The sequence below is a fragment of the Sceloporus occidentalis genome, unplaced genomic scaffold (genome assembly GCF_023333645.1).
Source record: "Sceloporus occidentalis isolate IW3139 unplaced genomic scaffold, rSceOcc1.0.p SCAF_36, whole genome shotgun sequence".
Lineage (NCBI taxonomy): Eukaryota > Metazoa > Chordata > Lepidosauria > Squamata > Phrynosomatidae > Sceloporus > Sceloporus occidentalis.
In genome coordinates, this window is record NW_028317016.1 from 4,754,411 (window position 1) to 4,772,242 (window position 17,832).

The 17,832-nt window shown below is 36.3% G+C and overlaps 1 protein-coding gene across 1 annotated transcript in view; it reads left to right on the forward strand.

Moving 5' to 3' along the window:
* The window catches only part of LOC149297866 (follistatin-related protein 4-like), a 92,879-nt gene that overhangs the window by 44,356 nt on the left and 30,691 nt on the right, over nt 1-17,832 (forward strand). The window contains exons 5-6 of the mRNA XM_089488074.1: nt 2,783-2,903; nt 16,618-16,784. Coding sequence (XP_089344200.1) covers nt 2,783-2,903; nt 16,618-16,784 — 288 coding nt within the window. The remainder of the gene's footprint in view (nt 1-2,782; nt 2,904-16,617; nt 16,785-17,832) is intronic.

The window sequence follows — 17,832 nt, forward strand, 5'->3', positions numbered from 1 at the left end:
TTGTGTTTGTATATACTCCTGGGTTTGTCGTCATTCAGCAGCTATAAATGTACTTTCTAATGTGGCTGAGAGATGTGTGGGGACAGAATGTTCACATGTGTTCAAGAGATATTACACTTTTCCAAAATGAACATAGAAACACTTGCACAAAAACAAAATGCACTGGTTTTCTACAGTTGACAAAGGCAGCTGTGTATACTGGGTTGTTCCATGCAGTCATGCACGTTTTGTCTGGAATCGGGGTAGGCCTTAAATCCTGGTCAATCCCAGTAATATGAAAGGGAGAGTGATGTCACACACACATGCAGATCCCTGCCTCCATGGAATTCTATATCTGTACAAAAGCGATTTTATTGGTGATGTGGCCTGGCAGCAGGCAAAAATGGCTACCTTTTCGTAGACTGTAGGAATATTTCTACCAGCATCACCCAGCAAGATAAACCAACAAGTCAGCTGGAAACTAGCAATTTGTTGCTTATCTAAAAGACCACATTTGAATCCATTGTGTCATAGCTCAAGCAGTCTCTAAGTGACAGAGTTAAAGAACTTAAGGATAAACCAAACATTGTTAGAAACTGAGCTGCTATACCTGAAATAAGGGGAGGAAAAGGGAGTCTGCAGTCCACATAGTAGAGATTTCAGTAAACAAGCAGAGCAGACTCTACTCACACATTAAGAATAAGGATCACTACAATTGGCCAAATGATATACAGAGTAGCCTAGATATACAGTATATGGTACAGTATGCTACACCTATCGTTTCACGCTCAAAAGGGAAAAGGCTGACATTTTCCCGAGTTTATTTAAGGTCATGCTGTAAAGCCCTACAGCCAATCACAACCACCTGTCCTACCAAAAACATCCCTTACTGATGTAGATTTCATTTGTTCTCGATGGCCAAACACACCGCTAGTACCAACAGACATTTGGTCACGCTACCTAAATAGTGGTGACGTCTCTGGCATTTCAAATTGAATTGAAAAAAGACAGATTTTAGAGATGAAGGGAAAATGAAGAATACAAACTGAAAAAGCTTGATCGATGGATAGTATCGATGGAGTATGTATATATGAAGAGTGGAACAACTTGTTAGTTTTATTATGAAAAAATACATTGGTGTACTCGGTGTAACATCTTTTGCCACATCCGTTTCATTACAGTTCTGATTGCCTAGTAAGTTGGCAAATGATACATATTGTTCTAAACACTTTTGGTGGTGCACTTGCACTTTTAATGACCCAAACGCCTTATTCATTATAATAATGTAATGTTTCTATTATATTAAGTAATATTTACAGTACATGGCTATATGTTTCCACTAGAAGCACTTTACAGTGAAGTTAGTTTTGAAATGTACAAACATTGTTGAGTGAGATTTTAATTTTGAAGCATTCAAGACACTTTGCACATACAACTTAATCCAGTAATACAGCTTGCATATATTCATACATTTCCTATATTGCAATAACATCCACAGACTATATCTAGTGCTTAGTTTTTTAATGGTGTTTTAATTCGATGTCTTGGTTTCTTGATATTGTAACAGTTTCTGCTCAAAACAATTCAAAATTTTATGTTTCCAAAAAGTGTTTATTTCAATTTGATTTCATTATCACTTACAAACGTTTGCTTGCCAAATAGAAAACATGGTTAAAAATAATGGTAATTGTTTTGCGTTACTACTATTGATATCCTATTTGTTACTTTTAGTCAAAAAAAGGCAAAGTTCTATTAAAAATTCACCTCTCTACTTTTTCGTGGCATTGTATTACTTAAATGGCCCACACTTTCAATTTGGAATTACATTTGAATTCTAATTCAACACAGTGTGTCTACCACATAATGAAGTCAGAAACGCATTTAATGCATTATAGGCAATCCTTAATGAGCAACTCCGCTTACATGGATTTACACTTAAATTACCAATTAGTCAGTCTGCCCCGAAAATAATCAACCATGCACAAGAAATACCTATGTAAAAAATGGGTCCATCCATGTATATCCATGTTTAATTGTTTGCCTACCTGTCTATGTATATAGACATTGTTCTTACGTGGAAGAGTGTGGATGGGGAGCTTACCTATAGTATTAGAAGCACAAGGGCTGACTCCGGTTAGCTGGCGCATTGTTGGTGGAGAAGAACCAGGAGTAGTCAGACAAAACATTGTCCTATTTGAAATGTGGCATTTGTCCACTTTCCTTCTTCATGTGTGTATTTTAATAGGATGTGCTTAATGTTATGTTATTACCAACCCACGTTTTGACTGTTCAATTCAGAAAACATTTACATTTTTGTCATTTATTTATTGCCATTTTTAGATGTAGGGAAAGGGTATCTTCGAGTCTCTGCTTGGTGATCTTTAAAATTGGCATCCTTCCTGGGGTTTGTGTAATTATCTTACGGTATACTACATAATAAGAATATTAAGCCTTCTCCGTTCTAACATACTTATAAATAAACCTCAGAGTTCTATGGACTTAAGCACTTTTTTGTATATTTTTTAAATAATTGAACTGCACAAAATAAAAAATAAGGCATTTTCAGTACCTGTGGGATAAGCAAATCATTACTGATAACTTTGACATTTAATTAACATTGTGTTCAGTTTTCCATTCTCAGTACTAAAGGTTTCTAAAACACACTATCAGCATTAATAGTTAGTAGTCTGGGGGCGTAGATAGAGACATGGCTGGGACAAATATTATTCAACCATCTAAATGTATGTTTATTTCAATCAGAGTGCATTTACATTTTTAATTGTATTTTTTTTTGTTTCTTTAGCACACAAAACAGGTAGAGCTGGAAGTCCACTTCTTGGATTGCACAGTAGGAGATCTGCTTCGATTTGATGACTACAACATTGATGGCTATCTAACACTCCCAGAGCTCTTTACTGCATTCCGTAAGTTGTACTTATGGCAGTTTGTCATCTAGAATTATTCTATCTACAGTTTATTCCTCTGACATTGTTCATAAACAAAATGTTTTCATCCATAGAACTGCCACTCACTGCAGGTGTCTTGGTTAGTGTGCCATTCTTTGTAGACTGTAGTACATGAAAGTCTTAGGAGATCAGCTGAGATGCCGACACAGCAACTATACTACAGCCAAAATCATTTCGCTCATGTATCTTTTCCATTATAAAGTTTGGTCACACAGCTAAATCTCCTGACCATTTCTGCCTGCTTTATATTATATGTTGAGTAGTGTCCATATGATTTGCTGTTGGCTATTGTTATTAATGAGTAGGTGTACTATGATCCTGCAACTATTCAGATGGTGTTGAACTTCCATTTGGTATAATAGTGTACCAATTTAATAAAACTGGGTCAATTCCATCTTCTTATGCACAGATGAATCAAGTGTCATTCAATCCTTGTAAATATGCAATTACTTGGTGTACTGAACAGATTTCTTAGGACTAATAATAGAATTACACTCTAATGCAATTTCTGCATAGTTACTTTTTTAATCAAATCAGCTGTCACTAGAAAACAATGTCAGTTTTCTGACAATTTGCAGAATATATACTTTTTTTAATGCCTGTGGTTCTGTAAGAATTCAATATTTGTTACCTCACCCTTGCATTCTTAAATTTTGATGTCTAGATTAAAAATAGTTACCTGTACTCTACTACACATAGTAAGTTAGGTACAAGTAGTAAAAAAAACCAGCTTAAAGAATGTAATATGTATTTATCAAAATGAAAGTGTGTTTATATTTCATAAATTCATATAAATGAATTTACTAATATATTTGCAGAATCTTTTTCTTTTGGATTTTATGCTCAGTATTACATATTCTATGACTCCAGGGAGTCGTAAGCCTTCTACAGCTGTACATGCTGTGGGTTGCCTGTTGGCAGGTTCTGTGTACTTAAATCTTAAAATTTACTGTTTAGCACCTCATCAACAATATTCATGACTTTACTGTATCCTCTTGTAACATAGTCATCTTAGAATTCGTATGATAACCTTGTTTTAGCTTCATAGATTTTTGGGTTATTGACCCCGCTTTTGATTTTAATTCTGTTTTGCAAATTTGTACCCTCACTCATTTCTAATTTCTTGGTATCTAACATTTGGCTGGGCTATGATAACTTATTTGTCTCACCCTTCTGTACTGTGCTTCCTCCGTGTATGACCACATCAAGCTTGACTTTAATTATGCCTCTGCTGGCTTGACCTAAAGCACTAAATTGCCTCTCATGCTGGTAAATTTTGCTATCACCTGCAACTTTCTGCTACAGTCTACAGTGTGTCCTGTGTCTGCCAAGTTCTAGCCACAGACAAAAGTTCCTGCTGTCACTTACCAGATCTTGCCTTAAACAACTGCCATTTTTTACCTTGCCATCATCCGGAGACCAGCACGGCTGAACACTTCTGTCTAGAGGCCAGTGCTGTCCCGCACGCCTGCCGCAAACTATTGTCTGTCTCACACTCCTATTATAAAGCCGACATTTGTCTAAATACTCTTGCACAAATACCTTCCCTGTCCCAAACCTAAACCTAAAACAAATTAGCAATAAAAAAACCTTGGTTGGAATAGTTATGTCATTCTAAGATAAGAACATTTACTTGAGGCATTTAGGATTATTGCAGAAATTGCTGAAACAGTGATATCCGTTACAAACCATCATAAGTGTTAGTTATTGACATTTTATGCAGCCATTTTATTTCTCTACATGTGGGCTTCTTTCAAGTTCTTGCTGCTAGTAGGACAAAGTAGGAAACAATGTATTGGTATAAAAGAATTGATCGGAGGATTAGAAATTCAGCTCATGACGTGTGTTTAGCAGAATGATTGAATGAAGAATGGTCAGAGAAATGTAGATTGAATATTGATAAATGCAAATTAATGCATTCAGGTATTACAAATTTATGTGCTTACAATGACATAAATGAGGTCAGACTGAGGAAATCAGCACTTTGGGGGTACTACTTGACTCGAAACTTAGTAACAATGTGCTTGGTCATGTAGGATGTCAGGCGATACTGGTCCTTACCTGGCACGGTCCGGGCTCTCTGCATCCTGTCCCCCCTGCACAGCTCCGTAGTCACAATATAGGCCACAACTGCAATCACGTAGTAGGACGCATCATGGAGTAGACATAAGGGCGTTTCCGCATGTGGAGGAGAGCAGGGGAGGGCTGGCAGCCTAAGGCCTGGGGGGCAAGTCAAGTGAAGTGGCTCCGCCCCCTCGCACTCACCTTTCACCCCTCACGCTGCTCCCATCACTATGCGGCCGTCAGACTGCTGGAAAACTGATCTAAACGGCCGCTGGGTGCTGATGCCATCGGCCAGAGCTACTTTAATCCTTTTTTTTATTTATTTACTATGCTGGATCGGCTTGCCATATTAAAAATAAATAAAGTATTAAAGTAGCTCCGGCCGGCAGCATCAGCATCCAGAGGCCGTTTTGATTCGATTTCCAACAATCTGATGGCCGCATAGTGATGGGAGCAGCGTGAGGGGTGAAAGGTGAGTGCGAGGGGGCGGAGCTTTCACCCCTCACACTGCTCCCATCACATGGCGGCCATCGCATACGGCCGCTGGGTGCTGATGCCGCCGACCGGCGCTGCTTTAATACTATTTTTTTTTTCCCATTTAATAGCTGATCCGGCTTGCCATATTAAATTTTAAAAAAAGTATTAAAGTAGCGCCGGCCGGCGGCATTAGCACCCAGCGGCCGTTTATATTAGATTTCGGGCGACCTGGGGGGCAATTGGAGGAGAAGAGAGGTCTCCTATGGCCTGTGATCAAACTAGCAGAAGAGTATGTGTTATGGAAACACATCCCTCTGCCATTCAAACTGATCAAGATAGGGTAGGAGTGGAAACCCGTAGCAATAAAAAAAAATAAAAATCCCACAGATTTCTTCATCATAACTCCACTGTTCCAGAGCTTTGGCTCCTGTGTGCCCTTGGGCTCCTGTCCTCTTGCTGGCCTCTTAGATTACCCTGTTTGACATTCTCTTCTTTCATTGATTGCTGCTTGCCTTCTTGCCACAAGGCAGCATCTGATAGGAGTGCCTGGCAATAGATAACACCTTCTATACTCCCTGTTGATTCAGAAACAGGTTCAATATTTTTATTTTGATCACTATAAGCGAATTAATCTTTTTTTTTTTTTTTTTTGGTATATCTTTGAGGTGTAATGAGGGGTACATAGGTTCACATTGCAGCTGGTGAATAGGCTTAGCGCTGTGTTGTGTTTTTTCCTTTGGAGTAAAATATTTGTGCATCAGTCCAAAACAAATATGTGATTGAATTGGATAGAAAATAATGTAAAATACATTTAAGGTTGATGGTGCCCAGTGGCTGTCCCAGGGGTGATGGGGGCAATTGCAAAATCCAAAAGTGGGAAAGCTGCAGGTCACATGACCGCACAGGGAAAACACATCTTCTCCTGGAGTTCTCCGGGCCAAACCCGGAGAGTTCCTAGGTATAAACATGATTGCAGTAGATTATAGATTGGAGCAGCACTAAGTCTAAAGTTGGGTGACATCTAAATGTGCAGAAACCATAAGTTTGGTGTGTTGTGTTTACAGAAAAAAATTAGCACATTTTTAAATCAATATTTATATAAAGAAATATAGGAGAACAAACCATTGTATTTTTATTTTTTTAATAAAAAAATCTCAGCAATTTGCAAAATATTAATTATCTATAAAGCAATATAATTATGTGATCGCCTCTAAAGTATATGAAAAACATTGATATTTTCAGATGTATAAGTCTGAAATCAATGTTGCTTGAAAAATTGCCTTCAACTCTCCACTGACACTTATCGCATATAAGTCTGTTTAATATCTGAAAAGGCATTTGTCATCTAGAAAATCAAAAATTCAAAAATGCAATTGATACAACAGATACTTTAAACAGAGAATAGCAATTTAATATGTTTGTTTTTTATTTACTGATGAAACTTAACATTTATATTTACAATAAATATGTACTACCAATTTTTTTAAAAGACATATTGTTACACAGAGTTGATTATTAACTGCAATAATTAACATTGGGCTTCAAACCTGTAAGTGGTATACAGTTCAGATATAAATTTGCAAGAACTAGATGCAACATATAAAAATAATACTAATAAGCCTGATGATGGCTAAGGCTGATGCATAGAAATGCCTTATAAACAGCTATCAATAGTTCACAACGTCATGTATAATGTCTTAATAAAGCCCTGCCATCTATCTATTCTATGCTTTTATTCACACCCAATAAAACAAAAGGCCATTTAAAGAATTTCTGTAGTAAAATTGAAGTTGATACTTTATTTTTTTTAAAGTATCAACTTCAGGCAATCCTTATGAAACTGTACTAGAGTATCTTTAAAGTATATGCCACACATTTCAAGTGTTTCAGGTTACTGTAGCTTTAAAACAATAAATGTCCCTACTTTATCTATTTTTGTTATTAGTTTACCAACAGAAGACATGCATCTTTATAAAAATAACATTGGCAGCAATGGCTTATAGTTTCATTGTTATAGAATAAATGTTATTATTATAGAAATTTCAAGACATTTAAATTAGCATCCTACATTTCTACATTTTTTGCCTCTGTACCCTAACTGAGCTTTCTGTATTTCACAGTATTTGTAAATGATGTGGAAATGTATGACTAACACAAGCCAAAACAAGAAAAAAAAACACTGCTTCTTTAATGTGTAATAAGGGATGGAATATTTCGAAAAGCATACTAATAAGGAGAAGGATACTTTATACACACAAAACAGAAGCCCTGTTCCATTGTACCCTACACATTATCTGCACATTATAACTTCGTTATTACATAGGTAATGAATGTCTCCTCTGTTTAAGATGGAAGAATGAAGAGTTCCCACTCCCACAAGTGTACCATCAGGGGAGGGCTGGCATCTTTTAGCCCTGGTACAGGCAAAGCCAATCGGCTCTTTGCCACATCCCCCAGGTAACATACACCCTGGCACACCTCATATTGACACACAGACATACATACTCATTCTACAAATGTACATACACTAACACACACTCGAGCACACATTTACACATACACACACATGCTAAGATATACATATACACTCATGCTAACACACACTTACCTAAACATTCATGCTAACAAACACACACACAGTCATGCTCACACTCCAACTAACACACACATACACACCAATTCTCACACACTCATGCACATTTACTGTAACATACAAACATGCATACATACTGACCCCCTCTCTAACTCCCTTATCTCTCTCACGTTCTTCTTGCTTTCCTCACTCACTCACTTACACTTTGTTTCCCTCTCCCATCATCCCTTTACCTTTCTGGAAGCTTATTTCTCTGTGTACACAGTTCAACACACAAATTCTCTTGACACGACCCCCCCTCCTCCCATTTCCCCATTTAAATGTGGATGTTTCTGTGATGACAGCTGGAACGCCCACTGATGTTGGTGGGAACTGCTCACCAACGTCACTGGGCAGTCCTGGCTGTGTCCCACAAGGGCAGTCTCCCGGTAGCCGGAGTCCACAAGTTTCCAAACAGTGTGTTATTTTGCATCCTGACTGGAGAGTCATGTTGTGACTGATGGTAGAGTCTTCTGGAGACTTACCCGGGAAGACCATACTTTACCAGAGATGCTACCCACTTGTAGCTGGCTTAGACTGTGAGGAACGTTGCAACAATGGCCAGGACCTCCCGGTCAACCCAGGTGCCCATTATACCCATAGCCTCTGCGGTAAACCCTGACAGTGCCTGGGTTTGAAGACACATTCTACATTACAATTGGTCCTACTAAGGATTTCATTTTTTGCTGAAAATCATTTGTTAAGGGATTGAATACCAAAATGATACCTAATTGTGCCACATATTTCATATCTAAACAAGCACAGATTGCTGTAAACTGTGCATAAACTCCATTAAAATAAACAACTGAAGTTTGATGAGTAGCACCACACAAAAGAAACCACCAGGGCTTTCTGTCATTCTGCATATCCAAAATACGGTAATGTGGCTTAATGCAATACCAGGTTTCTCCATTTTCCCATTAAACCAATATCAACAAATTTTGAGGGTTTGGACTACTTAAAGTGAAACAGATGGAGCCAAAACAATGATAATAACATCCTTGTGTAGCTAAAAGGACTCAAAAGCATAGTTTATAATTCACTGTTCAAAGTCAAAATTTGCTAAATTTGCATTTGAAAATTCAAAAATACACCATTTGTGTGTTATTTAACATTTGATCATTTGTTATTTGGAAGGACATTTGCATACAAAGTACATTTGTCATAGTATGTAGTTCAATATTTAGATGTGGACTGATTTAACAGTATCAATAGAGTGGGGTTTTTGTCATCCTTAATTTCTGTGAATAGAATCTTTAATATATTCTATAACTGTCAAACTGTTCCTTTTATTAAGTATATAGTTTGTATTTGTACACTACAAATTTTTAAAAAAAGTTATTAATTTACTTTAAAGTATGTCAAAGTATTTTGTTGTTTTTTTTTACTTTACCTCTGTTAAAGCCATTCAATTTGTATCTGGCTATACTGAAGAGCCCAAAAAACTATATTATAATCATAATCGGAGAAGACAGGTCAGGTCAGGTCTGTTTCATATTCCTAGCACATAAAATACCAATTGCATTAATAGAATCCACTATCAATATGATGATAGAATCTAGGTGGTAGAATGCTTTAGTTGGCAATATAATATTATACTACAAAGAGTATCTCAATCATCCCTGTCCCTGTTTTTATATAGTGGCAAATATTACCAAATGGCCGATTATGCTGTTGAATTTAATCTCTTAACATATGCTGTGGAATTATACTTGAACCAATTCAGTTCACATTTTTTAACCATTTCAGTACACATTTTTTTTTTTTTTTAAATCTGTCTGGCTTGAAAGTTTTGTTTTGTTTGTTAGTTTCTTTATATTTTATGTTCTATATTTGATGTAATTATTTTTTTGTGAGAAGCAGCCAAATTCAACTACACTGAATAAACCAATTCAAATATAGTCATTGACTGCTCAAAACGACAAAGTGCTAAATATTGACCAGTGTCAGGATACTATCTCAATATACTGCTGTGTATCCTGCCATGTGCTGGTGCTGCCCCATGCCTTTGTGCATTCGCCAGCATCCTTGATGCACCTTTGCCACTTCTACACACACATGTATCATTAGGTCTGGATCTCATTACTTCTATCAAAGTAGATAATGTAGGCATCTTCATGACACAGTTTTGGATGAATTTTCCATCTTGCCTTCCTTCTAACCCAGATGCTACAGACACATCCTTGTCTGAGTAGTGAGCTTTGTTAGTGATCTTCAGGTAGGCTTCTTTGTTTGCTGGTCTCTCCAGTTTTTTGTGTAAACGAAATCCTTAGCAAAATTGCAAAAAAATAATTCTCTCTTAGTATAGATTTCTTTACATGAACACATTAGGGTATGAAAGGGTTGCTGCCGATTGTTGTTGATTGGTTCAGACTGAATTGTTCATGCAGGGCCATTCCAGTTTCTGCAAGCAGCATTGGCCCCAATTCTTCATGCCTTTGTAGGTGCACGTTCTACAGCAACAGAATGATTAATGCAAGGCACTAACCAAGCAGATAAGGTGCAGTGTGTGTAACATTACATTGAGCGGGGATGTTGATATAAATTGTGAATGAATGAGCAGAGGGTGTTGGCCACTTCGCTGCACATGACCCCAGGCTCACCTGAAAAATGATTAGTTAATAATGCCACTGATGCTCTAAGAGACAGATCTCAGACTCCACATGGTAAACTGCATAGCCTATCTTGAATTCTTATGTTGAAGTGTTCTTTTGAAACACTTGCAACAAAAATAAGCCTATTAAAACAAAAACTCATTTCGTGTTTGTGTCATTGTGTTAGATGTTATACTTTATATGGTGAAAAAACATAACTTCTAATAATTACCAGATGTAGCTATCCCAAGGACACAACAATATGGAAGTTAAATATTTTAGTCACTGCGATCTTTAACAATAAATTTTAGACTAAAGATTATACTACACTATTTAAAACTAATACACACATCAAAGTAAATGAGATCTAAAGGCAGCCTTTATATGAAGCAATGTTTCTTGTAAATGGTTGTTTAAAGTTTTTTTATCGGTATACTTCAAGGTCATGTCTTCTCAGCTTTCTAAATTTTGTTATGTTCAAGTAACTAACCTTTTTATAATTAACAGTAGAAATTAAATATTGTATTATTTCGCTTTAATTTGTATATACTCTATATATATATATATATATATATATATATATATATATATATATATATATATATATATATATATATATATATATATATACATGCCACATAAAAAGTTTATCCATAGTACAATTTAGCTCGCACCAATGTTTCTGAAAGAAGACATAAAATTTTCAATTTTCTTCTGTTTTATTGCTCTATTTGTTCCAATGATAGCTTTAAAGATGGACTTTTTAAAGTGTTAAACCAGAATTTATTGTGCACCAAACTGCACTCCATTTATCAATCCACTAACAAAAGTGATACCAAATAAAATGCTTTCTTATGGTTGACTTTAACAATTGGGGATGATTATTGTTTCAAGCAATAGCTTAAAGGTTTCAGAAAGTATCACAATTTACACACATCAGCGAATATTAGTCTTACAAAAAAACTGAGAAAACAGTTATTTTAAAACTGTATGACTTATGGTTAAAAAATATAAATTATATATTTACACAACATAATTTTTCCAGATTTATTAAATAAATTCCAGATGTTCTGGATGTTCCAGAAATCTCAGTAGGGTCAATTAATAAAAAAGTCTTGTGGTCAGCCAATACCACTGAACAGCCTTTATTCCAGTCATATGCCTCCACATGCTAACACTCGCTAAACAACTCGCATATTAACTAAGTTTTTTGTGAAGACATATGGCTTTAAATTTTGCCAGTTGCAGGTAAGGGCATGTCAGGGGGAATCAGGCTTTTTTTCCAGTATGCTGGTCAGCTGATTTCATAATAGATTAGCTACCAGCATGGTGCCACATTAACCTTTTCTATAACAATATTGGCTGCCATGATAGCAGCCATATTAGGCTAAATCACACAACAGTAATTGGGGAAAAATAAAATGCTAGGTTTGACACTCCAGAGGTGTGCAACACCCAATAAAAAATTAAAAAGCAAGGAAGGACTTCTGGTTTGCGGTAATCTTGGAAGAACGCTAACTCCAGCAGCTTCATCGCTCACAAGAGAATTTTAGAAAAATCTATTTGATTCCTCTCATCTGAGGGAAACAATAACAGGCTGGGGTAGGCAAGAAGTCCTGCTCCCACAGAAGTGTTTATATAGTGACCAGAGAGGGAGTCAGCCAATGAGGAGCTGACTGAGTCTCGATTCCAGCTGCGACATTCAGATGGCAGGGTCAGACTTTGACGTAATCAACATGAAAACATGGATCCATGCTGCCTTGTATCAACGGTTCAGGCTGGTGGTGTAATGCTGTGGGGGACATTTTCTTGGCACACTTTGGGCCCCTTAGTACCAATTTAGCATCGTTTAAATGCAACAGCCTACCTGAGTATTGTTGCTGACCGTGTTCATCCCTTTATGACCACAGTGAACCCATCTTCAGATGGCTACTTGCAGCAGGATGATGCATCATGTAACAAAGCTAACACCATCTCAATCTGGTTTCTTGAACATAACAATGAGTTCATTGTACTCCAATGACCTCCATAGTCACCAGATCTCAATCCAATAGAGCACCTTTGGGATCTGGTGTAACAGGAGATTCGCATCATGGATGTGCAGCCAACAAATCCGCAGCAACTGCGTGATGCCATCATGTCCATATGGATCGAAATCTCTGAGGAATGTTTCCAGCACCTTGTAGAAAGTATGCCATGAAGAATGGAGGCAGTTCTGAAGGCAAAACCCGGTACTAGCAAGGTGTACCTAATAAAGTGGCTAGTGAGTGTGGTTTAACCATATAGCCAGACCAAGGCTTTGGAGCAACAGCAACTATCTTTTCTTTAGCTTTATTTATTTATCTTATTTTAAACCTACAACCACTAAATAGGGAACAATGCAGCAAGTTGCAATGGGTCCTAAGTTTATTTGTAACCCAATTATTTCCCACTGTTCAATGAATGTCAACAGCTGCCTCCTTTGAAATATGTGATCTTAGAGATAAGCACTATAGAATTGTGTGTTTATTTTTTTATATAAAACAATTACCGAGATTGCTAATATCTTTTGCTGAAAGAATCAATTCAAATCACTTCATATAAAAGTGGTCTCCTAGGCTTAAAATACATTGCATGCAGGGTCTCTGAAAGTCTTTATTCAATTAAAACAAAATATCAATAGTTTTACTTCTATGGATCTGTAGTTAACTTTTATAATGCAATGACTTAATAATTGTTATTGTCATAATGGCCATTTATAGCCTGTTGATTCCAAAGCAAAAATAATTGCAATATAAATGCAGCGATAAAGGGCATAGATACATTAGTATAGTTAGTTTGTTTAGTTTTCTGCATTAAACTTATTTTATCAACATGACATCATCAAGGGCTCTAGTTATTAGAGACGTTGCTGGGGTGTGCAAAGAGCGCAAGGGTATCTCTAGTCATGTTGGAAGACAGTTAAAACATATATATATTTTTTTTTAAATTCCCCAATCTTCCTTTCCAGTACAAAAATAAAAACATACATGCACTATATATATATATATATATATATATATATATATATATATGTATTCAGGGGATTGATTATGGTCTGGGGCCATTTGTCAGGATTTGTGTTAAGCTCTTTAGTTCCAGTAAAGAGTAATGTTAATGCTACAGCATACAAAGACGTTTTAGACAATTGAATGCTTCGAACTGTGTGGCACCGGTTTGAGGAAGGTCCTTTCTCATTCATGCATGACTGTGCACGTTTGGAAGAAAGACCTTCTTGTCCAACTTCTGTGCCTGACCTCACAAGTTGGCAGAATGGGCACAAATTCCCACAAAAACACTCTAAAAACTTGTAAAAAGCCTACCTAAGTCGGGGCCAACTCCATATTAATGCCCATGGTTTTGGAATTGGATGTCCATCAAGCTCATATAGGTGTGATTGTGAGGTGTCTGCATACTTTTGGTCCTATAGCCTTAAATACTAAATCACAGCTCACATATAGTAATGCGGACCTTCTAATATTCGCAGTAAATGTCAAGGGCAGATGAAAATCCCAAGGACGCGATGTGTTTCTAAACTCAAGACAAGTAAATAGTTTCATATTTTGTTTGATTTTTATTTATTTATCTATTTAGTTATTTCCATTAGCGGTGTTCAATTTATATAACCTGTGTTTTTTTGTTTTTTTTTAAATATTAAATTTGGTCTATTACTTATTCTTAAAATATTCTAAAACTTCCTGTTCATGATTATTCTTCCCCACTTAATTATTACTTCCCAGCTGACAAGTTATAGCTGCCATTTGATGGTTCAGGCAGCGTTGTTCTGGCATGGTTCACGGGTGGATAAAAGACAAGAGATAACATACTGACACTGGCCACTAAAAAGGTGATCCTGCTTAGCTTCTAGAATCCTCTTTTTAGGCTTAAGTTATACATACATGAAATAAGAATATTGTTTTTGCAAACCAAATTTAATTTAAATCTTTGTCAAACATAAAGTACACAAGATAAAGTGACAATACTTACCACATTACACTCAAAGTGGGTAACAAAGTCATAATAAATACCTTGGTATTCAGAAAAGGGGTCCTTAATTGATTCTCTAGTATGAGCAAATTCCCCATGTCTCATTGTTAAAAGAGATGGGGATATTTTAGGTTTTATTTCAGTAACCGTCATTCTTAGTACAATAAATTATGTTTGTAGTTCTACATTCTCCTACAGGCTCCTTTGTATGATTCCAAATTATTCAGCAAAATTAAGTTAACATTGAAGCTCAACAGAGCACCTCCAAAATGCTAATTTATGCCACCTCATTGTGATTTTATTTTTTCCCCTGTTACTTTATTATATGACATTTCACAGTCCTCTGGCCTCAATAGAATTTTCTGCATCATAAAATTGACAATCCTAATGATTTAAGGAGATTGGTCAGTGAGAATGTGACAGATGGAATGCTTCAGTTCAGTCGATTTACCATCCGTCACATAGGGTCAACACTCATCTTCAGTATATTATTACGGTACCTTGCTAAACCGCTTGGAAATTGCCCATAATGCTATGCTGAGTAACCTTGTTAAATTGCATGGATAATGAAGTGTAACTGCACATAAAAAAAATCCCAGTTGCATGTTAACATTTTATTGTTTTCTGGTTTCACTTGTGTGGTGAATCTAATGTAGCATCGCAAAACTGCAGTGTGCGATGCTGCAGGTTTTTATAAAAGTGATTACTTTCACAGATTACATTTGGGGAAAGCATCAACCCCATCAAATTTGATAACTTCTTAACGCCTTTTCTCTTTTCTGTTTTACCGTAGACATACTGGACTGGAATAACATCAATACTATACACCAAATATACTTTCAAGTGGCGTGTATGACATTGCTATATGGATGTTTTTTTAAAAAAAAAGTAGATATTTAAATGAACGTTTTCAGAGATTGAGTTGTGGGTTCTCCAAATCCAAAAAAAAACTAAGTAATATAGGCAATTCTGTAATATGAGGCACACAAAAGTACTTGCTCTACGACTTTGTTTGTTAAGGAACATGAATGGCAACCAATTTTAAAACCTTTATTTTTATGTTAACATATTACCGCATTGTCCTGAATAGAGGCTGCCCCTGATTATTGGATGCACCCCCTAAAGTTTGATATTAATTTAAAGAAAAATTAATAAAAAAATACTAGAAAGCTAAAACAGTATTTTCTCGCTCACACATGCTCTCTCTGTCTCTCTTAATGGCTCCCTGCCTTATCTTATCTGTCTTCCGCTTGTCCCTGTCCCTTGTTCCCCGATTTGAGAAAGGGGGTAGAGGCTGTCCCCTTGACTCTGCTCTTTTGCAGAATTACCCTAAGAAGCCCAAATATTTCAGACGGATTTGAGGAGAAATTTTTCTCAATGGGGGAGCAGACCAAAAGTGGCAGTGACATCATCCTATGATGTCAGCCACCTCTTGCATAATTTGTGGTCTTTTCAGCAATACGCAGTCCTCACGTTTACGCGATAACTTTGCATGCAACATCATTGCTGCAGTGTTCCAAGTTCGAGGAGACTTCCAGGAAAAAGGCTAATGTGTGCAAGAGGATCAGGGTTAGGTAAGTATTCCTGTTAAAGTTAAAAGATACTGTGGATTAATATGATTATTCTTCCCATCTTAAATCAAATTTTAACATGTTTATTAGATGATGCTGCTTATGCCATATGTTGCCACAGTTCTTAGGTTTTATAAGATTAACCTTCAAAAACAAATACATTGATTTAAAAGAAAAGAGTACTAATTATTATCCTTCAAGAATAATGACAACCAACAAATGGTATATTTGTTTTATTATGTGTGATCCATTTTTTTTGAGTAACCAACGCAATCCTGAGTGTGACACTTCATATAATTTTGGATTTCTTTTTTTTTTCCATTTTACAGAAGTCATCCAGCTCACCCTTGATAACGATAAGAAAGTCAGCGTAACAACCGTAACGGTTGGATTAAGTACAGTCTTGACTTGTGCAATTCATGGAACCTTACGACCTCCAATCATATGGAAACGAAATGGGGTTATATTAAACTTCCTAGATCTGGAAGATATAAATGTAAGTTAAATACATTATTTAAAAAATATTAGATAAAATTGCAGTGAATTTTATTTATCCAGGAACCTATTTAAGTTTAGGATGTTTCTAAGGGTAGTAGATAATTGCTTCTCCAGCACATATCTGTAACTTGCACACTCATGCTCATGAACTGTGCGAGGAGGTTGAGATATTATGTCATATCCTGGAAACTGCACTTTGCATATATGGGGAGGATTTGTAAGAAATGGTGTTCTATATTACAATTGGCCTAAGTTCAGCTCCCCTCTCAACAGGGTAAGTTTGATAGTCCAGGGGAGCACTTTGATTTTTTTCAGTGTATTCATCCGTATATACGTTATCTGCAATTCCGGAAGACAGAAACGTACAGAAATTAGTGTGGAATTATGTGGAATGCATAACTGTAATTTGTAATATTTGTACTTTTTTGTAATACTTTAAAAAAAAAATAACGCACAGGGCATCAGACAAATTAGGTATGAAATAATGGTAATCACCAATTAAACCTATCAAACAGAAAACATTGCAGACTTTGTGCAACCATATAAACTGCATCAAAAGAAAATAACATAGCTTGTGAAACTAACAATATATCATTTTAATGTACTGTGAAGATGACCCCTGCTGAAAGAACATGGTTATATCCATTAATTAAGAGCTTCTCAGAGCATATTTATTTCAAGGTTTAATGATTTTATATCTCAAATAGCCATGTACGACTATATGTGTTCACTGGCTTTACACTTTTGGTGACACAGAAGACAAATACAATATGACTGAACAATGTTGGCAGAAGCAGCAAGTTTCTTTCGAGATATGTCATATATCACATGCATACCTCATGTCAAGCAGGGAGTTTGTGTTTCATCCTTTAAGTCCTTGGGAGGTTGGGACAACTCATTTTTTTTGCTAAAATTATGTTTGGGTGACAACCTCATAGACATCTCACATGCTCATGTTATTAGCATCCTTCTCCCACAGTCTCCAAGCTACTGGAATGTTTAACCAACATTCTTTCCTTTCTGCTTGACCCCTTACAATCCAGTTT